Source organism: Protopterus annectens, chromosome 5.part1 (assembly GCF_019279795.1).
Source record: "Protopterus annectens isolate FY-2018-M chromosome 5.part1, PAN1.0, whole genome shotgun sequence".
NCBI classification, from domain to species: domain Eukaryota; kingdom Metazoa; phylum Chordata; order Ceratodontiformes; family Protopteridae; genus Protopterus; species Protopterus annectens.
The window spans coordinates 65542168-65563938 of NC_056736.1; the positions used below are offsets into that span (position 1 = coordinate 65542168).

The window sequence follows — 21771 nt, forward strand, 5'->3', positions numbered from 1 at the left end:
GGGCCATCTGTACTTGCCAATGCCAGTTTACTAGCTTAACTGCAAACCAACCCTCCAGTAGGTCAGAAGTTGTGTGTGTCCATCCACATGGTTGAGGTTAGCTTCGTTGTAGCAGTTATTCCTCCTGGTGGCTTCTTGATTTTTTTTTCACAGTTTTTCACAGGTACTTATGAAGTCTTCATTTGACTTTTGTTCTGCTTCCCTTTCTGGAAGACAGCTGTAGGTTCCCAACTATATTTCTGGTTTTACTGCAGCTTACTGCCCAGTTTTCTTTCTCTCTTTCACATTCTGTTCCAGGCACTCACAAAGCCCCTCATCTGACTTGTGTTTTACTTTTATCTTCTGCAAGACTAGTATAGGGACCTACCTGCTTTTCTGAAAGTCTAGCTTGAACAACTATCAAATTGCCATGCATTCTTTTCTTTATGCCCTTTGATTTCCTCTTAATTTTCCACCACACCACTTATATTTTTTACCATCATTATGATCCTACTGTGAATATGCTTAACCAGCCTGTTTAATTTCTCCCAGAATGCCTTTAGAACTTCACTCAGTATTATTCAAAGCAGAGCTCAAAGCAGAGCTCCATCAACATCTGATGTATTAGTGACATGAAATCCTGTGGCGTCCAGGATGTAGGAGTGTCAAGAAACAAATGCATATAGGTCAAAACTCTTACAAGTATTGGGTTCCTTCTGAATGATAACATGATCTTTACTAAAGTACCTTTTCTTTTGTAGCACTGTGGAAAAAGTCTGCTTGTTTTGTTGGATTGTGGCCTTCACTGTCTGTGTATAAAATTAGCCACTGCTAATGAGGATTAGCAATATATCAATAATGCTACAACTAAGCAAGCAAAATGTCATCAGCCAGCATCCCCTATGTGAAGACATTATTTTTTGGGATGTATAATGTTAAGTCTGGTAGTTAGTGTATGGGTTAAGGTTACGACCCATAGGTCCTGCAATACAGGGTTTGATTCCATTAACTCTCATTTGCCCACTGAGTGAACTTGAACAAGTGACTTAACCAGATGTTCTTCCCAGGTCACCTCTGAAAAGGGGCTATATATACAGTTGGCCTACCTGGATAACAAAATTATCATTATTATTATTATTAGCATTATTACAGCATTTCTTTAGAATACATGTTTGCATCTTTTTCCAAAAACATTGGCAAAGTGGCTCAGCTTGCCCTTTGATGAATTGCTTCTATACTGTTTGGCAGGTACCCTATTCAGCAATGTGTGATTCTGAATTTTTGCTAAATATTTCTCTCTTACCTACACAATAACAATTGCACTCTGCATAGGCTGTAGCATTTTGCAGTTGCTCAATAAAGGATGATGGTTAGCTTCTTGTAATAGTACTTTGTGTAATCGAAGTTGTTTCGTAATGCATCTTGTGTGTGTGTGTGTGTGTGTATATATATATATATATATATATATATATATATATATATATATATATATATATATATTGGCAACATTAGCAATATTATAATATAGTTGCACAGGTATGAGGCATGTGCAGTTCAGGCATTCTTGGCCATTAAAGTTGTATGTAAAAGAAACATGGGAACCTATTTGATCTTTTGTAGTCCTTCCATGTTCTAAATGATTTCTTAGGAGTCTTCATATTTTAACTTCTGAATGTGTACTACATTTTACATTGCTGCTGATTTGACCATTAATTTATTTGCTAACCATGCAGAAACTAGTAGGGTCGTATCTGTTTGCACTGAACTAAAGTAGCTTATTTCTCTGCTTCTTTGAACAAAAAAAGAGCTACTTACATTTCAGTAAAAAATATGCAACACATTGCTCATTAAGCTTTCAAGCTTTCTGGTCCTTTTTTTGGCCAACTTACATCTTTTCTTTGTTCCAAATGATCCTGAAAGATTCAGGTCAGATTTGGCATATGTGACAGACATTTTAAAGGCTTCACTTGAACTTATATAGATTAGTTTCTCACTGATTTTGCAGAAGGCAGTGTTTTTCACTGCCCTCTTTTTACAAGCTCTGTTATAAATGCAAAGTTAGGTCATAAATCTGAAGCCATTTCACCAAACTATTAAAATCATTAGTTTAGGTTATTTATGCTGTGAGTACAGTACAGTTTTGGAGGTGTACTTGCCTAGCTCTCTTTCTCACTTTTTAGCCAGCAATAAGTAATAACCATTTTTTTTTATTGGCTTTCTAATTTGTTCATTTTTTTCCATTATGTAATGGTTTAGCATTAGTTTAAATAAAAACACTATTAGTTTGTGGTCTAGCTGTGTTTTGACTTTTTCTCCTACTGATGTCAGCATTACATTCTTTTCTATGTACAAGAATAAAGCACATTATACTTTTCAGGAAAAAAAAGTCTTATTCTCTTTTTATTCAACAATTTTCTTTTTACATGATTCTCAAAATTATGAAAATATAATGAGATAGAAGTGTTGCTTCTCTACTCTATGTCCTTTAGAACTGGAAGAGCTCTTCTGTCATTTGAGGTTACCCTGTAGCCCTCTCTACTGTATGTGCTTTAGAAGTGGAAAGAGCTCTTCTGTCTTTTGAGGCTACCCTGCACCCTTTAATACCTTGTACTTAAGACATGCTTTGTTCTGCAGGAGAGTTGTGACCTTCCTTTTTGCTGCCATCAAGTACATATTTGTTTTGTTTAACAAGCGTACAAGGAACAAAAGCAAGTGGAGGAGATGTGCTCAATTTGGTCCCCTAGACCCAGCTTCTCACAGAAAAGAAAACATTTGCCAGCTTCTGCATGTATTGTATCCATGTTCTTTTAGTATATGGATAAAGAGGTGCTTGCACCATTGCTATAATTAATAATGAGATGCGGTATGCTACATTGCTGTGATGATGGGCTGCAAAAGTGAAGATATCAAATCCAAAGACAGTTCTTTTGCTTGCGTTTTGAGCATCTTTGCCTAATACAGAGTTGTCTATAATAATGGAAAATGCATGAATTTTTTTGACTATTTCTTGTTACCAAAAAGTTAAACGGATTATTCATATATTTAGTTGTGTAAAGATGCATGACTTGACTGGTATGATGGTTTGTATCTGTCTGAATGGAGAACTATGATCCAAAGCAAAAGAGCATGGTGGCCGAGAGGGTAAAATCTGTATTTGACTGTTGCAGGGCTTTTGCTTTACTCTTGGCCTCTGCTCACTATGTGGTTTCCATATTTAGCCTGTCTCATGGTTCTTTTCTGTGTACTTTGGTTTCTTTTCAAACACGCACACTAGATGTATATACATACTTGTATGTTTGTGTGTGCATGCACATATACCTATATTTATGTATCTATATAAATACTTACTTAAGGTCACCCATTATCAACACCAATTCCTGTTGTTCTGCTTTATCTAGTAGATCCTGCATCTGTTGTCTGAATGCATTCTTTTCCTCACTCACAACCATACTGTAGGGCATAGGCTGAGGTTATGAATACTGCCATATCCTTACAGTGGAGTCTGATTGCCATGAGACTGTCACTAATTCTAAAGGCACTCCTCACTGTCTTCTGAAGCTTTTCCCTCACCACTGTTCCATTAACATTTCTACTCTGCTCTCCTCCTCAGTAGTAGACTCTTGATCCCAAGCCAAGTGGCTTTGCTGCACTGCCCTTCCATCTTGTCTCCTGGGTACATAGGATGTCCAGCCTACTCCTTACCATTGTTATCCACTTCCAAGCTGTGTCCCATCAATGAACCTTCACTGAGTGTAGCAATTCTTTGTTCATGTTTGACAGTTTGCTCAACAGAGCTATTCCAGGTAACCCATGCTGGGCAATTGGACACTGGCGGCCAGTAAATTATTGACCCAGGGCTTCTGGGCTTTGTCTGGCAGACTCTGGCTAATAAGGCACATAACCACTTCCACTGTTAGCATGGGTCTCTGGTGTAGGTTGGAGTAGGCCAGATCCTCAACCCACTCATCACTGGCAAATACCTGTGACCATTTTTTGGCTGCATTAGTCAATGTGACCAAATCACCTAGAGCCAATTTTATACCGTTGAGTGTCTAGTCCTGACATGGAGACCTGAATGCACACATCTGGATTGACAGAACAGGATACAGTGACTGCCTGGGTCCACATGGGTTGGACAACAGGAATAAAGAAGGAGAGACAGTTATAAACTTCTGTCTGGAAAATGGCTTGATGGTGGACAACCCATTTCAACAAGATAGTCATTCACAAGATCACATACAAGATTGACCAACAAACAACTCAGGTAGACCTCCTCCAAGTATGAAAGAGGACTGGGTGGAATTAGTGATTGCAAAGTCATCCCCAGTGAAGCATTCAGCCCACAGCATAAACCACCAGTTGCCACTATCGTTTGTAAGCAGTTGTCAGAGAAGGCTGTAAGGTCTACAGACACTAAGTTAAAGACCTGGAAGATTACTGGAGACAAAGCACAGGAGTTCAAGGAATTACTTAGGACTGTAACTCCTCAGGAAGGTGAGGAAATGGGTGGAGTTGAAGAATGGAAACACCCCAAAACAGCCTGTGAGAGAACTACAGAACAGATATATGCTTGAGCCAGGTGTGGAAATAAGGTACGTAAGGAAAGCTGGTGTAGGAATGCAGAAGTCCAGGAAGTCATTAGAAGAAAGGAGGAATGCATAAAAAAGTGGGAGATAGAAAAGGCAAGCCAGACTAAGAAGGAGTACTGGTTGGCCAACAAAGAAGCTGAGAGAAGCGTTGCATTAGCAAAAAGCAAGACATGCACCCAGCACTACTGTATGGTACAGAAACCTGGGCAATACAGGCAGAGCAGTTGAGAAAACTAGAGGTGATGGAGATGAAGTATCTGAAACAGGTGTTAGGATGTACATTGTGGGAAAAATGAAGAACTAAGGACTTCAGTGCAGAAGTTAAATTAGCTGCAGTTGCAGAGATGGTCAGAGAGAACAGATTATGGTGGTTTGCGCATGTGCACAAAAGCAGAAGACAATCTGATGAAGAATACTTAGACAAGATGTAGGCAAGAGAAAATTGTGTCCAGCATAGAGATGGATGGATTGTGTAATAGAAGACCTGCAACAGGCTGGCATGGCTGTTGAAGGAGGTAGAAGAGTGGCAATGAATTAAGTGAGATGGGGACAGTACTCATGCAGAAAATGGAAAAAAAAAAAAAAATGAGTTGATGACTCTGATGATGATAAACCTTGAGGACTAAGGCTGGCAATAATTGGCCTACCATGAAAAACTAATAAGCTACTTGTTGCACTTTCTTACCCATAATTCCTAACAGTAAAGGACCTCTCTCCAGATATTTGTTGGTTCTGCATTGAAGACTGTTGAAAAAGGATGACCAAATAAATTAAGTTTTCAAGACTACTCTTTAAAAGATCCAAGCTGCATGAACATTAGCCTAGAAGAATCTGTAGTGGTTATGGTCTAAACTGCAGCAAAAAAAAAAAAAAAAAAAAAAAAAGAATCAAAGTTACAAATGTGCGCTGCTCAACAGCTGGAGCTTTACTGTAGGCAGACAGTTTTACTAAACGGAAAGGTGCAGTTCTGTGATTCTATTTTTTATTTTTTTTTTTGTAACTTACTTTGCTGAACTCAATAGTAAAGCAGCATCCCAGACTGAAATAACAGTACCGACAATAACGACAGTCACCCCTCCCCAACTATGGTTATGGTTGTATTCATATCTGTTTTCCTTCCACACGAGTATTTTACAGTGTGCAAAGTTTCTGACTTCATCCCAGCTTCATCAGTATTTAACTAACGACTAGGTCAAGGCAAACAGTAAACTCCATGATTTTAGAAGACCGAATTGTATGCTACAATTACAAAATTTGCCGCAAACAGATTTTGGGCAGGTCGTATGACTGGGCAAAGAAGTCAAGGGTTGCAAAGCCTGTATTCTTTTCAGGCAGTTGCTGCAGGAAGTATATCATGCAAATATACCAACGTATCTTCTGGCTGACTATTTTTCAATAAATGTTGGTTCCACACCTATACATTGGCCTTTAAAGTGTAATCTATACTAGTAATTATACACAAGAGAACAACAGCACTGCAAGCAGTTCTTAATGTTTGCTTGTGGTATAATGGCATTGAAAGGTGTTTCTGATACCAAAGTACACTGTGTGTGAATAACATGACTTCGTAAGTGCTGCCTCAAGCTGTGTTGAGAGGGATGAGGGATTTCTAGTTACTCTGAAACAAATTTGCAAAGCAAAGACCTAACTTAAATACCCTGTGTGATGAAATTCCAGTCCAGTTTCTGAGTCAGGGTAGCTATGACAATCTAATTTATTTTTATCCTTTTGCCTCTCAGGTAATCTATAGAGCAGGTTTATTGAATGGTGGGTGATTGCTCAGGGCACAGGCTGAGCAGGCTAATGCTGTTATAATAGTGAGAGTAGAGCAGAATCCTGGAGCTCAGCATACGTGGAAGTACACATGCCTCTCCCTGACCTGGCAGCTACTGGAGAGTCCAGGGCTACCTACTGGGAGGAGTTAGGAAGGAGAAGGTACTACTGCAGAACCATCATCTGACCTTCTATCTAATGCCCGTCATCACCAGTCAGAGAAATGGATGGGCTGGTAAGGCTTCCCAAATGGGAACAGATGGTCTGTAATTCTTTCATCTAGTCCAGCGATGCTCGCCTTTTGTCCTGAAAGGAATGAATGAGGTGATGGAGTACAAGAAGGAGAACTATTTGGGAAGTCTTGCAGCAGTGATTAAAATTAAAGGAAAAAAAATTATCGGGTTTAGGAGAGAGGATATTGATTTATTTAAAAAAAAAAAAAAACATTCAGAAGCCATGTAGCTGAAATATTTACATGCCCTTCAGGCAGAGTTGGCCTTAGGTCAAGTGGTGCCCTAGGCAAAAGGGCTCCACAGCACACACACCCCCAACACCACCTGGTACCCCCATCCTGGTCTGTTTACACCATCCGGATTACTGGAAAAGTGCCTCTGCTAAGGCAGCACCCTAGCCGGCCACCTAGTTGGCCTATGCCTAAGGCCGGCTATGCCTTCAGGGGTCATTTGCTCATTTCCCATGGGCCTCCTGCAGAGTTTTAAAGTATTAATATCTATTTGTTAAACAGGTAGGTACACCGAGTACACTTAGGAGCAATGTGTAGTTAACTGACTAGCTGAAGGTCACACAGTAGACAAATAAGGACTGAGGGAATTGAATCCAGTATAAGAAAAACTAGACCTTGCAGTCTTAACCCTCTGTGCAAACTGCTAGACATACAGTGTGAGGACTCTGGTTTGCTGGATCTTTTTGATGTCTTTGCTTATGTCTTTACTTTGTGACCTTTTTACTTGTGCTATTCCTAAGTTTGGAATTTTTGCAGTCACCCTAAATAATAAGGCTTTTTTTTTGTTTAACTAACCAACCTTTCCACTTATTTTGTATTGACAAGCCACTAAAAAGAGGGTGAAACATATTGTGTACAGCTAATGAGATTTGGCTTTATTGGACTGAATGCCTCAATAAAGGCTTATAAAAAGTAAAAAGTCAGTGAACAATTAGAAGTTAAACCAAAAAGAAGTTAAACCAAGAAAACTGTTCCACTGATAACCAAGACAAGTCCAAAATGCTGCACACGAAAGATATAATCCAAAAGATACTTATTTATTTAAGCAAAACGCCTATCTTGCATTTCGTCAGTGTCATCCACTAACTTCCTCAGAAATTTGAAAAAGTGTGCCATTTCCACAATTGTTTAAATACTGAAAGGTGATGTCATTTTCTAAACAAGACAGTGCATCCAATATACCCAAACATCACAACATAAATATATATATGTACTTTATCACTTATATAAAATACAGCATATACCAATTCTGGCTTATAACTAAAACCAATAAACATTTTGTTTATAAAATATCAAAATAACATTGTGGACATCATCTAACTAATCTAAAATTTAAAATACTACAAATACGCCTCATAAAATTATCTTTTTAAACTCCTTAATTTTAAAACACTAGCTAAAGACAAAGTATTGTTAAGACCTGGATAATGGTATGCATCTAATTGTATCTGCCATACCAATTCCTTAATGTTGCACTGTCTTGTTTAGAAAATGACGTCACTTTTCAGTATTTAAACAATTGTGGAAATGGCGCACTTTTTCATATTTCTGAGGAAGTTAGTGGATGACACTGACGAAAAGCAAGATAGGCGTTTTGCTTAAATAAATAAATATCTTTTGGATTATATCTTTCGTGTGCAGCATTTTGAACTTGTCTTGGTTATCGGTGGAACAGTTTTTTTGGTTTAACTTCTTTTTGGTTTGTCGTCGTTCCTTGTTGACTAACAATTAGAAGTTACTCATCTGGAAAGCCTGAATATTTTTCAGTGGTTATTTGCATATTTCTCATGGCCGTTCTTCAAAGAATATTTTAAAGTATTGCACATTTAAGACTTTGGTTTGCCAGGGTCTTTTTGATTTGCTTTTGTGGCCCGCATTATCATTTTACTTACATCTTTACAAGCACTGAAATTTGCTGCACTGAAATGGGGAACTCTTATGATTCCCTAGCAGCTTTCTACTCTGTTGACAGGTTTATTAAGTGGAAGGAGGAGAGATTATGTCATCTGAGTGCTGAGCCGGCATATTGGCATGAGACATGTAATTGTTTGAAAAAAGGCCTTATTTGTATCACATGTACAAACCAGGGTTATCTTTTCCATTTTTAATGATTTGCACTACATGCCTCACATTCAGCATTTATGCTAGAAATGTGCCTGGGTAAATTTTCTGTGTGTCAACCTGTAGTGCTTCATTGGATTTCCTTAAAACTGCCAGTGCTACTTTAAATTTGCTATGCTGCTGAATTTAAGATTTGTTCCTAAAACAAAAAAAGTGTACACCTTTTGTGGAGCATTTCAATTTTAATTCAGATTCCTAGTTTTAGTTTCCCTTTATGTGTACAGCATATTTCTGGAGACATTATAAGGTGGTGCAGAAGATAATGTCACCTCACAGCAAGAGGGTCCCTGGTTCGATTCTCAGCTGGGATGCCTACTGTATACAGTCTACATGTCCTCCTTGTATTTGCATGGGTTTTCTCTGGGTGTTATGGTTTTCTCCACACATTCCAAAGACATGTAGCATGTGGATTGGACACACTAAATTAGCCAGAGGTGTGTGTGGGTGTGTGTGTGTCTTAGTCACCAGTGGTGTGAATCTTGTCTCTAGAGGATTGTCACTGTTGAAGTGACACTCACTCCGATCCCATATGCAAATATGAGAAAAAGGGGTTGTGGATGGATGGACTGATTACAAGTTCTCAGTTCAGATCTCTAATGATCACACCACACAGATGGCACAAAGTTTGACTATCATGTAGCAAGATCTCTTTTGCCTCCTACTCAAGAAATATCAAGGAGTCAGCCCTGCTGGTACTTAGAGGGATGAGTTCAGTTAATAAATGGCATATGTTAGTTAAGCATATATCATTAAAGAGATTTGTATCGAATGGATTAAAACAGCAAAGATGTATAAATGCTGTATGCTGCCTGCTTGGAGACAGAATAAGGTCTTTGGGGCTTATACATCCCTGAAGGAAGTGAGCAGCACTGTTATTCAGAGAAGTGATGGTAGATGGGTGATGGCAGAATTTGGTTCACTACGTGATCAATGACCTTCAGTTGCATATATGTATATATAGCCTTAACCCTGATTAACCTGCTTGTTTTGTCTTCTACTTCACATGGCTTACTTTTAATATTAACAACTCCCTGTTGCTATTTGGCATTGACTTTATTGTAGCACTGGACTCTATAATACTTATCTTCTTTGCAGTAGTTTAAAAAAAATCAATTGCTTAGATCTGATTTCTAGCAACAGGGCTTTTGCTTAGATCTGATTTCTAGCAACAGGGCTTTCTTTGAAGAGCTTTATCTCTTGGACATTTCTTTGCTTTTACATATATTTGCCTCTTCCCGGTTCTGTTTCCAGATACTGAGCATTAATATATCCCATTAGTTGGATCTGTTTACAAACTCTGTCAATGTAATGTTACTTTGTAGTGCGCAGTATATATGTAGCCTTCTGAAACCAGCTTCTGAAATGTATTAAATCTCCATCCTGCCCCTTTAAGTATGGTTGCATTTCTTGAACTTCTCAGTTATGTATATAGTGGAATGTGGGAAGTGCAGTGTGTATGAGCTTTATAACATAACAGAAACCTCTTTTTCATATTTTCTTGCAGGAAGATCTGGTGGAACTCTGGTTAATAACTATAAACTGTAGAAATCAGTTTGTCCCTTATCACGGGTGAAAGAGCTGTCTGGTATGGTCTGGGATACATTTGTTGGCGAGAATGTGATGTTAAAAAGTGTTATGGCTAGCACTGAGATGTTAGTTGATGAACCGGCCCTTTGGTTGAACCTATTTCATAGATTATTTTCAAAGATGTGCTTATATGGCCAACTCTAGTGCACAGATCCAATTATAGTTGCAAGGGGTTTCCCATATCCCCATAAAAGGTGTTTTGGAACAAGCCTGTTTGTAGTCTGAATGTTGTGAATCACCCAAAACCCACTGTTTGAGCATGTTTTTTGTATCTGTGGATTACACAGCAGTTTACCTTGTGCATCTACAGTTTACATCAATGGCGCATAAATGTGAATGCCATGCATTTCTTTTCCTGATATGTTTAAGTTTTTTCCACCCTTGCTGTTTATCCAAATACTAATGGGTGAAAACAGTCTGCACTATGTCTCATTTAAAGCCTTTATGTCGAAGAGCATACGCCATTCTAAGCCTAGTACCAGGTAAGCTACATTTATTCAGTGTTTTTAATGTGCTTTTTTGTTTTCTTACGGTATCCTGTCAAAACAAATCTGATATTAACCGGCTCTTCTTTACTGTAACTTATTTTGATATCTTCATGATGATTCACATTCAGGTTTGTTATAAGTGCATAATTAGTTACCAGGCTTGCAGTCCTGGGGACCATTGAGGAGCTTAGCTCAAATTCTCAGCTGCCCCAATGCACACTGTCTGATTAAGTGAGTTGTTCGAGGTCACACAGCAGACAAATGAGAGTTGAAGGAATCAAACCCTGTACATCTCACAGACTTAACCCCCTGCCACAACTGCCAGACTAGTGCTTAATTGCCTATATACCATACAGCAAAACAAGAAACTGAGCAATGAATAGAATAAATAAAATTAGTTTAATTGCACAGATAGTTAAAATAAAATTTGCAGTGGGAAACTGTAAGGACCTAAAGGCAGTTCTTTGCAAAGATTTTTTTTTTTTTTTTTTTTGCGCATGTCTCTGACTATAAATCACATGCACTACAGTGTCTCTAGTTTTCTTTTCTCATAATGTTATTGGGCAGCAAAATATATAACAGTATCTTTAAGCTGAGACATTATTTCAAATGTATTGTAGAGTACTGGCAGCAGGGGCTATGGAACAATACATTGCTGTCTGTGTCTGAGCCTAAAGCAGGGCCTCATGGATCAGGACTGAACCCTAGTTCTTCTTTTGGCTTCTCCCGGTTAGGGGTCGCCACAGCAGAACTCCGGTCGCTAATGATTGGCAGTAGATTTTTTTTTATGGTGCCGAGGTGCCAGCTCAACGCCCAACCTTCAACGAAGGCACGCCCATTCTACGCATGTCTTTCGAACGCCACTCTACTGCGGAGGATTGAATCCTAGTTAAGTCTAAATAAATAAAAATTCACCTTTTAAAAACATTAACAGCATTTTCACATTTCTTGTTTTATTAAATACTGCCTTCCCTTAAATATCATTATAAAAAGGTTAGTTAACACTGTGGCAGCGGTGTTGATGTCTTTCAGCAAACTGGTCTGTTCCTTTATCAGTTCTGAATTTCTGTGCGGCACCTTGTAGCGTGGGTAGTCATCTCGATGTACAAATCACAGAGAGTTTGTTTTTTTACTTAATTTTGTTTGTGCTTTACTGGAAATAGCACAACAGCTGTGTCAGTTTGTTTTCATGCAGACTTGTTAAATTGCATGTACATGTTTTTATTTTTAAGAGAATTCCAGCAGAACACTTCAGGAAAAAAAAATCTCAGCAGATCTTTACTTGGAAGTTCAGACAATAAAGCTGAGACAAAATGTGTCAGACTTCATTTTAGTTACCTCCCTGCATTGCTGAATTTGGATTGAGTTCATGTTGGTTTGGAGGAAGATCACAGATACTTTAAAGCATCTTGTCCAAGAGCAAAAACTTATAAGCTGCACAGCCACTGATTTTAATCATTTGGATTATTTGAGATAGCAGCTACTTTTATATGATCAGAAAGAAGGTGTTTTGATTAGCAGCACTCTGTTATTTGTAGATTGTGTTCCGATTGGCCTAATGGCAAGTACCCATTACATGTGTTAGTCTGATTCTACTTCTTTTATTGAAAAAAGGTGCTGCACTGTAAAAGCTGGTTAACCTGTGTGTTGAATAGTTTAAGTAGATTATATTGACAAAAGAGATTTTTGGTCTTAAGTGTTTTTACAGTCATTTGCTTTTGTATGGTGTCTGAAAACTGTGTAAAATTGTGAGTGTATGTTTAGAATCCAGGAATCTGAAGAGAAGCATTAGGAATTCTCTTTCACGTGGCTTTGTGAACAAAATTGTATGAAAGAATGTACAAGAGTGTGATCCAAATAGATTTTATAAAAGTCATACCATGAAGCTGTCTTAAAGTATGTAGATATAATGCAACGGTGTATTTAACTGAAATGAAGCGAAATACTGTTGAATAACTTCGTAATACCACATTAATATTTCCTATTAGCTGCTATATTAAACTTTGTTTATAAATATGTCCTTTTAAAATTGAAAGCAAAATCTTGAAGCAGCTTTGTGGAGGTTTGACCCCTGCCACTTAGAATAATACCAGTGGTATGTATGTAAGTCATCTTGATGCATTTTTTAATTGCCATTTTCTTTACAGATCGTGCCAAGAATGTTAAATTGTTTTACATTTTTCATGTGTCTGTCTTTTTATCTGTTACTACTAAGATTAACAAATGGTCTTATTACATAGTACTGTATTATTTGCTTATTTATGATAGTAAATGCCTCTAATACCCTTCTGTTTATGGCAGTCACAGTTGTTTTAATTTGTGACCTCTGAAGAGTAAAAACAAAATCAAAATAATCAATTCTGGTAACTATTGCATAAAACAGTGCTTGCTTACAAGGGATTAGAAACTAATTCTCTCTTGGGGGTTGTGATGAAGCATTAATAAAACCATGAGAGCCTGGTTTATAGCATTATTAGATTCCCTGCAGGGAATTACAGCTTCCTAAGTCCCTTGTTGCCATCAGCTGTGCGTGTGTATATTTAATCATCATTTTTTTGGGGTGGGGGTGATGCTTCTAACAAGTATTACTCTGCAGCTGCAGTGTTGATTTGTTAATTTTTTTGATGAATGCTTTGCAGTAGGTGGCACTTTAAAGACCACATGCATTTTTGTAATTTCACTTTTAACATGTCAAAAGGTTTAATATTCTCTAATTTCAGTCTCAGCAGAAAACTTGGAGAAGAACCTGAAGCAGATGGAAAAGCAGCTTCAACAGCTTGAGAAGGATTTAGAGACCTTTCCCCTTGCAGAGGACGTGCATGACAAGTTTGTGACAAAGATGTCCATATCCTTTTGACAGCTGCACTGTTTATGAAGCATCAGTCAGCTAAACCCAAGATTTATTTAACATTTTAAATGTATTTGCATAACCTCTACATCACCTTCAGCATTAATAGACTGAAAGCTTTAACTCTTCTAGCGCTAAAATTCTGTCACTGTGAGGTGGAATGAAAGAAACACTTAAGTTGTTAACTAGCTTTCTGAAATGAAATGAGAGAAACATTTTAGCTGCAAATTAGATTCTGAATGTGGTCAAGTCTTGTTAGAAATGCTGAAATATAAATTATCAGATGCCAGCCATCATACCATTGCAGATTGGTTTACAGATTTGGTAGCCCTTGAGTTGTGCTGCTGCTGTTAAAAAATGTGGGGTAGAAGTGACATAAATGTTTTTGGAAATAATGTTTCCACCACTGCCAATAGTTTGTAGTGCTCATCAGCGAAGGCTGCAGGACTGAAGTGCTGATAAAGGCCATGTTTTGATAGAAGCTTTAATGACTTTTAAGTGGTAGTACCAGCACTGTGAAATATAATGTGTAAAAAGAATAAGGACAGTTTTCCCCGAGAGTAATTTATGCAGGCATTTATTATTTTTATCAACTGAGTTGCACTTCCAAGCTATTTGCATATTTTAGGCATGAATTGTTAGTATTGCATTCTAAACACTACAGCTGGTGACAATGACAGATGCATTCAATTTATGATGAATTCTTTGGTACGAGGCAGAGTTCATATTGAGATTAAAAGGTTGCCCATCTTGTACTTTTCTGTGAAGACATTAGGGAATGAGGAAGATTGCTTCTGCTGATGTCCACACCGCGTGACTTTAAATCTTCCCCACTTTAAGGACTTAACTTTTTTTTGTCTCGGTGCTCATGAATAAGCAGTCTGTTGGATGTGGAAGCAAGAAACCAGTAAATGTCAGTTAAATTGCGTAGTAGTTCTTTCTGATGTCATTATAGCAGAAGTAGCACTAGAACCCCCGCCCCCACACACAGATCTGTCAAGTTCATTTTTATATTGTTTTGTGGTAATGAAAAAGTGGCAAAAGCATTCCCTTAGAGGATTGCTACAGATAGTGGTAAAACCTGTTTTCTCCGTGGGTTCATAGTGCATTTAGAACATGAATTCATTCACTGATTCCCTGCAGGGTAACCAGAGCCAATCCTGGCACTTAGTGGGCACAAGGCAGAAACTAATTCTGGATAGGGTGCTGGTGGATCACAGAACACAGCTACATACTTGCTCATAACCAAAATAAAGTGGTTGCAGTGCCCAAATTCAGAACTTGTAAACTGTGTAAAGGCACCGACAACCAGCAGATCCAACACAAAGAGAAACTTTATTCAAGTCACAAACGAACACACAGCACATAACAGTGATAGAATAATGTTGTAAAACAAATTCCCCTTACGTTTTTGTCTAACTAAACGTCATCAGTTTTACTTTATTCTATCACTGTTATGTGATGTGTGTTCCTTTGTGGCTTGAGTAAAGTTTCTCTTTGTGTTGGATCTGCTGGTTTCCGGTGCCTTTACACAGTTTGCATACATACTCATGCATGCCATATTCACTTGTGGGCAGTTTGGCAAATTAACATTTCTGTTGCAAGCATGTATTTTGGATATGGAGAAGAGAAAATCAGAGTAGCTGGTAAAAGCCTACTTGGACACAGAGAGGGCATACATTCTCCTGCATAGAAGGTGCTTTAGCTGAGAACCAAACTGCAGAACCAAGCACTGTGAGGCAGTAATACTAACAGCTGAGCTAATGTGCAACCCAGAACAGGTACAAAACAAACTTGTCAAAAACTGAACTGCATGAATGTTGTTGAAAATGAAAACCTTTGGCGGCAGTAAACAATACATGTGATAGTGTACATGTGTGTTTGTAAGATGAAGCACTGAGTGTGGAAACCCACTCAAGTGCTTGTGCAGTATTGGAAGCATGTTATTGATACTTTCTCAAGCATTTTCCTGCAATGAAATAAATGTCCCTTTATAGTGAACATTTTAAAATGGTTGATTAGGAACTCACATACATTCATTTGATTTAGAGCCTTCTGATCAAAGATGTAAAAAATGGATATGGTGCACAGCAGCAGCTAGGCATAGTATATAAATCCATAAAGATTGTTCAGGAGGGCTTTGTTCCACAAGTGTCTAATCACAGATCTACTTTTGTTTAACTCTTTTTAGAAGATTGGATGGATGTCAGCAAAGAGGTTATCCATGGACCAATTTATTCACAAAAAGATATGCATTCCCCAGTTGATTTCAGGTAACAAATTAGTTCCAGTTTTACCCAGTTACCGTCATTGAGTAGATGGCTTCCCCAAGAGTCAAAAAATTTAAAATATCAAAACTTAATAACTTTGAATGGCATTTGAATGAGATTGCAGCATGATCTCACATCTAATGTGATCTTTGGAGGAGGACATATGCCCCTTCTACCAATTCATAGCCCCAACAGCACTGCCTTTAACCTGACAGCAAAAACTGTAGACTCCACTTAGCAGTAGTTTACCCCCCCTTTTCAGTTAGCCATTTTCCATTAATCCCCTTCTACTGTGTCCACCACTTTTTCCTTCATACTTTCTTTAATTATGCTTCTGTGCCTCCTACAGCAAGACAATTTCGTATGGACTACATGTGTTTGAATTACAGATCTCTCTGCTATTTGGAATACTTACCATATCTTTCCCCATTTATATTCTCATCCTTCTTTCTATTATCTACATATACACCAAAATAATATCACTGCTTACTGTTTCTGCACTTTCCGTTACACCATTCTTAACTCTTGTAATTTTAATTTTCCTTTGAGGAAAATCTTTTATCCTATAAATATGTATTGGTTTTCCTATCTTACATGCAACTGTTGTGGTATTGAGAAACTGCATTAATTATTTTTTTTGAATTTTGTCTTTGTATAAAATATTTTATTTGCCACATGACCTGGGTCATGCTTGAAAAGGCTAATCAACTCGGTGCACTTACCCATTTAACAAATGCTTAAATAAATAAGTAATATGTAAGAGAGGATCCCATTATCATTTTCCACTTGTTCTGTTTTAATTCACTTATCTTTAGTTCAAAATATGTATTCTATCACCTTTTTACACACATGGACACTCCCAGGGATGACCATGTGTCAGTTTCCCCTCTTTCTGCTTGATATTTTTATTTTTATATATTTTTTTTGGGTAACTAGTCACTCCCAGCAACCATCATTGCTTGCTTCCTTATTTGCCCATTCATGCTCCTCTCATTCTCACTATTGAAGGATGATAAGGAAGGTGACGCAAGAGTAAGATGTCCTGCCAGAAGCTGGGAGACTTTTAATGTAACTGTCGTACAGTCCTCACACTGTTGATTTGTAAGCACAGTGCATTGCCTGCCAATCTGAGCCAGAGTGCTTATCTACGCTTCCACACACCCATAATGCTAAGCTTTTATTTTTGAGTCACTCTGCATAGGGCACAAAACGCTGGGCCTTTCACCAGTATGTGCTTATGCAGCTAAAGGAAATCCATACTCTCGCCTCAGGAAGGGTGAGCACACAATCGCTGCTTCCTGTGACTCCTCCCACTCCATCCAGCTCCTCCTATGCCTGAGACATTAAATGAAAGTGGATCTTCTGGGCACAGTCAGTGTTCCATCTCTCTTTGTCACAGAGCTGATACTGCTTGCTGCTACATCCGCCTGCAGATGACTCTCTCTTTTAATTTTCACTTATAAAAGCAATGATCATTTCTGTTCTTTCTTAATTGTCCACATTTATCTCATGTGTAGCAGCTCATACATGTAACTGAATCACTAAATGATCATCATTCCCATTGCTGCAGTTGCCTTTAGGCCATACAGGTTGTTTCCTTACTAGGCAACAACCTGCCTGCTTCAGAAAGCGCTGGCTCCCTCCCCACAACTTCACTGTGATTACTGATTGAGGGAAATTAGAAGCAGGGGGAAGATTTCTTCAGTACTTTTTTGTCATGCTGAGAAGCAACTCTCAAGTTTCTCAGGTGGGGCTATTGGCTAGGAGCTTTGTTTCTGCTAGATATGTCCCATTTGAGAGTGGTCTCTACACACAAATTATTGCCCTTTTAGGAAAAAAATGTATATTTCCCCTTTTAAAAACTGTTTTCTCAGTATTGGAAGTTTCATGTAAAGGAAAGCTGTTCTTAGTTATTAGTGTTTGTTAATCTAATTTGGGCTATTTTTTTGTGAGAATTTATGTACTGCTTGTGAAAACTGTGATTTTTTCTTTTTTTGAAAAAATGTTTTATTGTTGGGATGAGCAGAAACGTATGTGTCAGTGTAATGTCTGTGCCTACTTCGTGATGACCTACCTTTCTTATAGTTACTTTCAAACTGACTGACTTTGGCAATGCTTACTGCTTTAGCTCATCTTCCTCGTCTGTAGCATTGACACTTATTCTGATCCTGCTTGTTCTTTTTCTGCTGCATCTAGAAGAAGAAAAAAAATGTTGTTTACAAGGAATCCTTGTCATTGCTGCAGACTCTGTCTATGCTTCAGCTGACAGTGGATGAACCTGAAGTGCCTTTGGCTATTGGTTGTTCCGCCAACCACTCAGTCACCTCTCTGGCTTCCTCTGATGTTGTTTTTTCAGCTGTCATGAATCTGGGATCAGATATGTCCTCTTTGGCCTTTCCATTGTCTGATACGAGTATGGGAAAACAATCTTCTCTAGGTCTGGGAGACACTCCAAGAGATCCTTCTCGAGGTAAGTGGGACAAGAGACCATTAAAATGGGCAGACATTCTGCCTTCCAGCTGCTCTTCCACATGAACTCATATTAAGGAAAAAAAAAAAAAAAAAGATTAAAAATTCATCTGAAGAAATAATTACAGTAAAGAAAATATTTTCTTTTTTACCTTAGCAAGGTTCTCAATATGGTGAAGAGAGGAAATTGATTCAGGAAGTTAATCATATTTTTTGTGTATTGCAATACAAAGCTTACAGGGCTTCTTGTGTTGCACAAAAAAAGAAAAAAATCCAAATAAGCAAAAACAGCCATGTTCTGGCAAATGAGGTGCTAAAACGAGATGGCTTGAAGGAAATAAACCAGGGTCATTTCAGGAAAAAGGACAGAACAATAAATAATGATTGTACTGGCATTCTTTTCACCTTCTGTCTTCTCTAGCAAGTATCCCAACAAATCTGTCCTACAAACTGGTTCTTTGCACACACAGTTGGCAAAAGATTTGTTTCAGATTCTTGCATGCTAAAAGTGGTGCAGGAGGGTTACAAATAGCACTCGATAAAAAAAAGCTTTCAGGGGAATTCCTCACCAAACAGAATTTTTCCCTTAGGTTCTTCAGTCTTTACACACTCAGAGTCATAGAACTAGTGTCCATAGGTCAAAGGGGCAAAGGCTTCTATTCCAGAATGTTTCTCTTATCAAATGAAGAGGCCTCTTGGAGATGAGTACTAGATCTTTCCTTTCTAAATCTGTATGTGAAAAAGTTAAAATTCAAAAAGGTTGACCATGCAGCACCTGTTACTCCTCATTCCCTCTAAGAGTTACTTATTAACACTAGATTTAAAATATGTCTATTGCCACATTCCCATAGCCATAGGGTTTAGGACATAAGGTTCTCTGTTTTTGGGTCATGTTATCAGTTCTCTGCATTACCCTTTGGTTTAACAACAACTTTAGAGGTGCTTATAAAATGCCTCGCTCCAGTCATAGCTTTATTGCAGAATAAATGGCATTCACATTTTTCCTTATTTAGACATCTTGCTCATCTTTGCAGCGTTTTTATCCAGATGTCAAGCATTATTAACGTGGGTATGTCTCTTTTGACCAATATGGGCTTCCAGATAAATATTGAAAATTATACAAGAATGGGTCATCATTCAAAAACGAGCATGCTGGTTGGACAGCCAAACCAGCTTGCCCATTGTAAACTAAACGTATACTAATAGAAAAAAGGGTCTATATCAAAATTCCGAAGAGGTACAATGCCGAATGTGAAAACATCGAACCCAAAATATCGAATGGTGAAAATAGCGAAGCCCCAGAACATCAAAATCTTACCTAGGGCAAGATTTCAGTGGGCCATTCTGTGGCTTCGCTATTTCCTCCACTGTGGTGCGAGAGTTACAGACCTTAGGGTTAGGGTGCAGGTTAAGGTAAGTGGATAGTTAGTAATGTATGTATGGTGTAGTGTAGGGTTGTTTTTGTTAACTGTATGTGTGTGTGTGTGTGTGTGTGTGTGTGTGTGTATTAATTAGTTTGTGTATAGATTTGTAGGGTATGTGTGCGATAGTTACGGACCTTAGGGTTAGGGTGCGGGTTAAGGTAAGTGGATAGTTAGTAATGTATGAGTGGTTTAGTGTGGAGTTGGGTTTTGTTAAATGTATGTGCGTGGTTTATTTATTTTGGTGTGCTTGTGTTGGATGTATGTTTCTCGGAACAGCAAATTTTTTCCCTAGGAAAAAATCCGCTATTCTGAGCGGTCAATGTTTTCAATATTCGAAATTCCAATTTCGAACATATGGTGTTCGACATTTTGGAATTTCGAATATATGATATATAGACCCTAGAAAAAAGTCCATCTGCTGAAGTACCATTGAATGGCTAGACTTTTCTAATGGCATATGCTTACAGGATGGTAAAATATGAGAAAAATCAGGTGTGTTCTGCAAAACAAAATAATCAGAAATGTTTCTGACTTTCCTTTTGTTTAGGCGCTGTCCCTTGTAAAAGCTCAGTAAAAAAAAAAAATCAGCAATGGAGATTCTGTCTTCTCTGTTGCTTCTCCTGCACTGCATTGATGTACTGTAGAAGTATGGGAATGTAAGTCCCATACAAATGCACAATACATCAGCAAACAAGGAAGAACATGGAGGAACACTACAGCTCCATTATACAAAGACATTATATAAGAAAGGTAAGCATTTTTTTTTCTTAAATAATGTCATTGTATAATAGTAATAATCCACTTCTGGGTGTGGGTGCACCCACACCTAGTCATGGATTATTGCTTATTATGCAGCAACTTCTGATTAGTATTCAAAAATGTACAAATTGATTGGACAGCCCAACCAATGTGCCTGTTATAATTATACCAATAGAAAAAAGTCCAGCCACCGAAGTATCGTTAATGGCCAAACTTTTCTGTTGGATTATGCTACAGAGGGCACAGCAAAATACAAGAAACATCACATACATTCTGCAAAAGTAAAAAAAAAAAAAAAAAAACAGAAACTTGGCTGATTTTCCTTGTATTTGTGAGCTGTCCCTGCTTAAATCTCAGTAGACTGTTGTACCTCTCAGTTGTCCGGATCTTCGCAGAATGTCCAGATATTTCCCTTATAGTTTTGGTCTTTTCCAGATTTAAAAAAAAAAGTTTTCTGGCAAGCCACTGGGGATGGAAGTCATTAAATAATGGCAGATAATTGAGGTTTAGGCTTCATATCAGTCAGAAAATGCATGCTAACACAAAACCTATTGGTCCAGTAACTTCCTAAGTTCATAAGAGCAATGCAGTCTGTCCCTGTTTTGTACCTTTGTTCCCCTGTGTTTAGCTTTGTCCAGGTTTCTTGCATTAATAAAAAAATAAAAAAAAAACAACAAAAATGCTCTTTTTTTATTGTTTGTCTTGATCAGCACTGATGTATTGTGCAACCATGTGAACGCAAGTCCTATATGCATGCGTATTACATCAGAAAAGGCAGCAGAACATGGAAGACCACTACAGTGCCATTATACAAACACATTATTTAAGAAAGGTAAGCAATTTCTTTCTTAAAATAAAGTCATTGTATAATAGCAGTAACCCACTTCTGAGTGTGGGTAATGCTTGATTTGCTCACACCCAGTCGTGGGTTATTGCTTAAATCTTCCTTGACCCTATCTCATAGGATTGTGTTTCTGAGTTGCCTTCTAGATACTTATCTTCAGAAGACCATTTTGATACGAGAGAACTTGGATTTTTATCTGAAGTCTTTCTTGAACTTCTCCAGTCAGTCTCAAACTTCTGCAAGAGAATTTCTCAGAAGCCTATGGCTTATAGCTTCTGTGATTCTCATGATTCTCCTAGCCAGTTTACAAATGAGAAAGATGCAGTGGTTTCTGAAAAGCACATGGATGCAGCATTTGCATTCTTTGGAGTATCAA

The 21771-nt window shown here is 38.0% G+C and overlaps 1 protein-coding gene across 3 annotated transcripts in view; it reads left to right on the plus strand.

Annotated features, from left to right (window-relative positions):
• Positions 1 to 21771, plus strand: part of DIAPH3 (diaphanous related formin 3) — a 4946160-nt gene that overhangs the window by 3830004 nt on the left and 1094385 nt on the right. For all 3 annotated transcript variants that reach the window (XM_044072887.1, XM_044072888.1, XM_044072889.1), the window contains one exon: positions 13502 to 13626. In XM_044072887.1, the coding sequence (XP_043928822.1) occupies positions 13502 to 13626 (125 nt within the window). The remainder of the gene's footprint in view (positions 1 to 13501; positions 13627 to 21771) is intronic.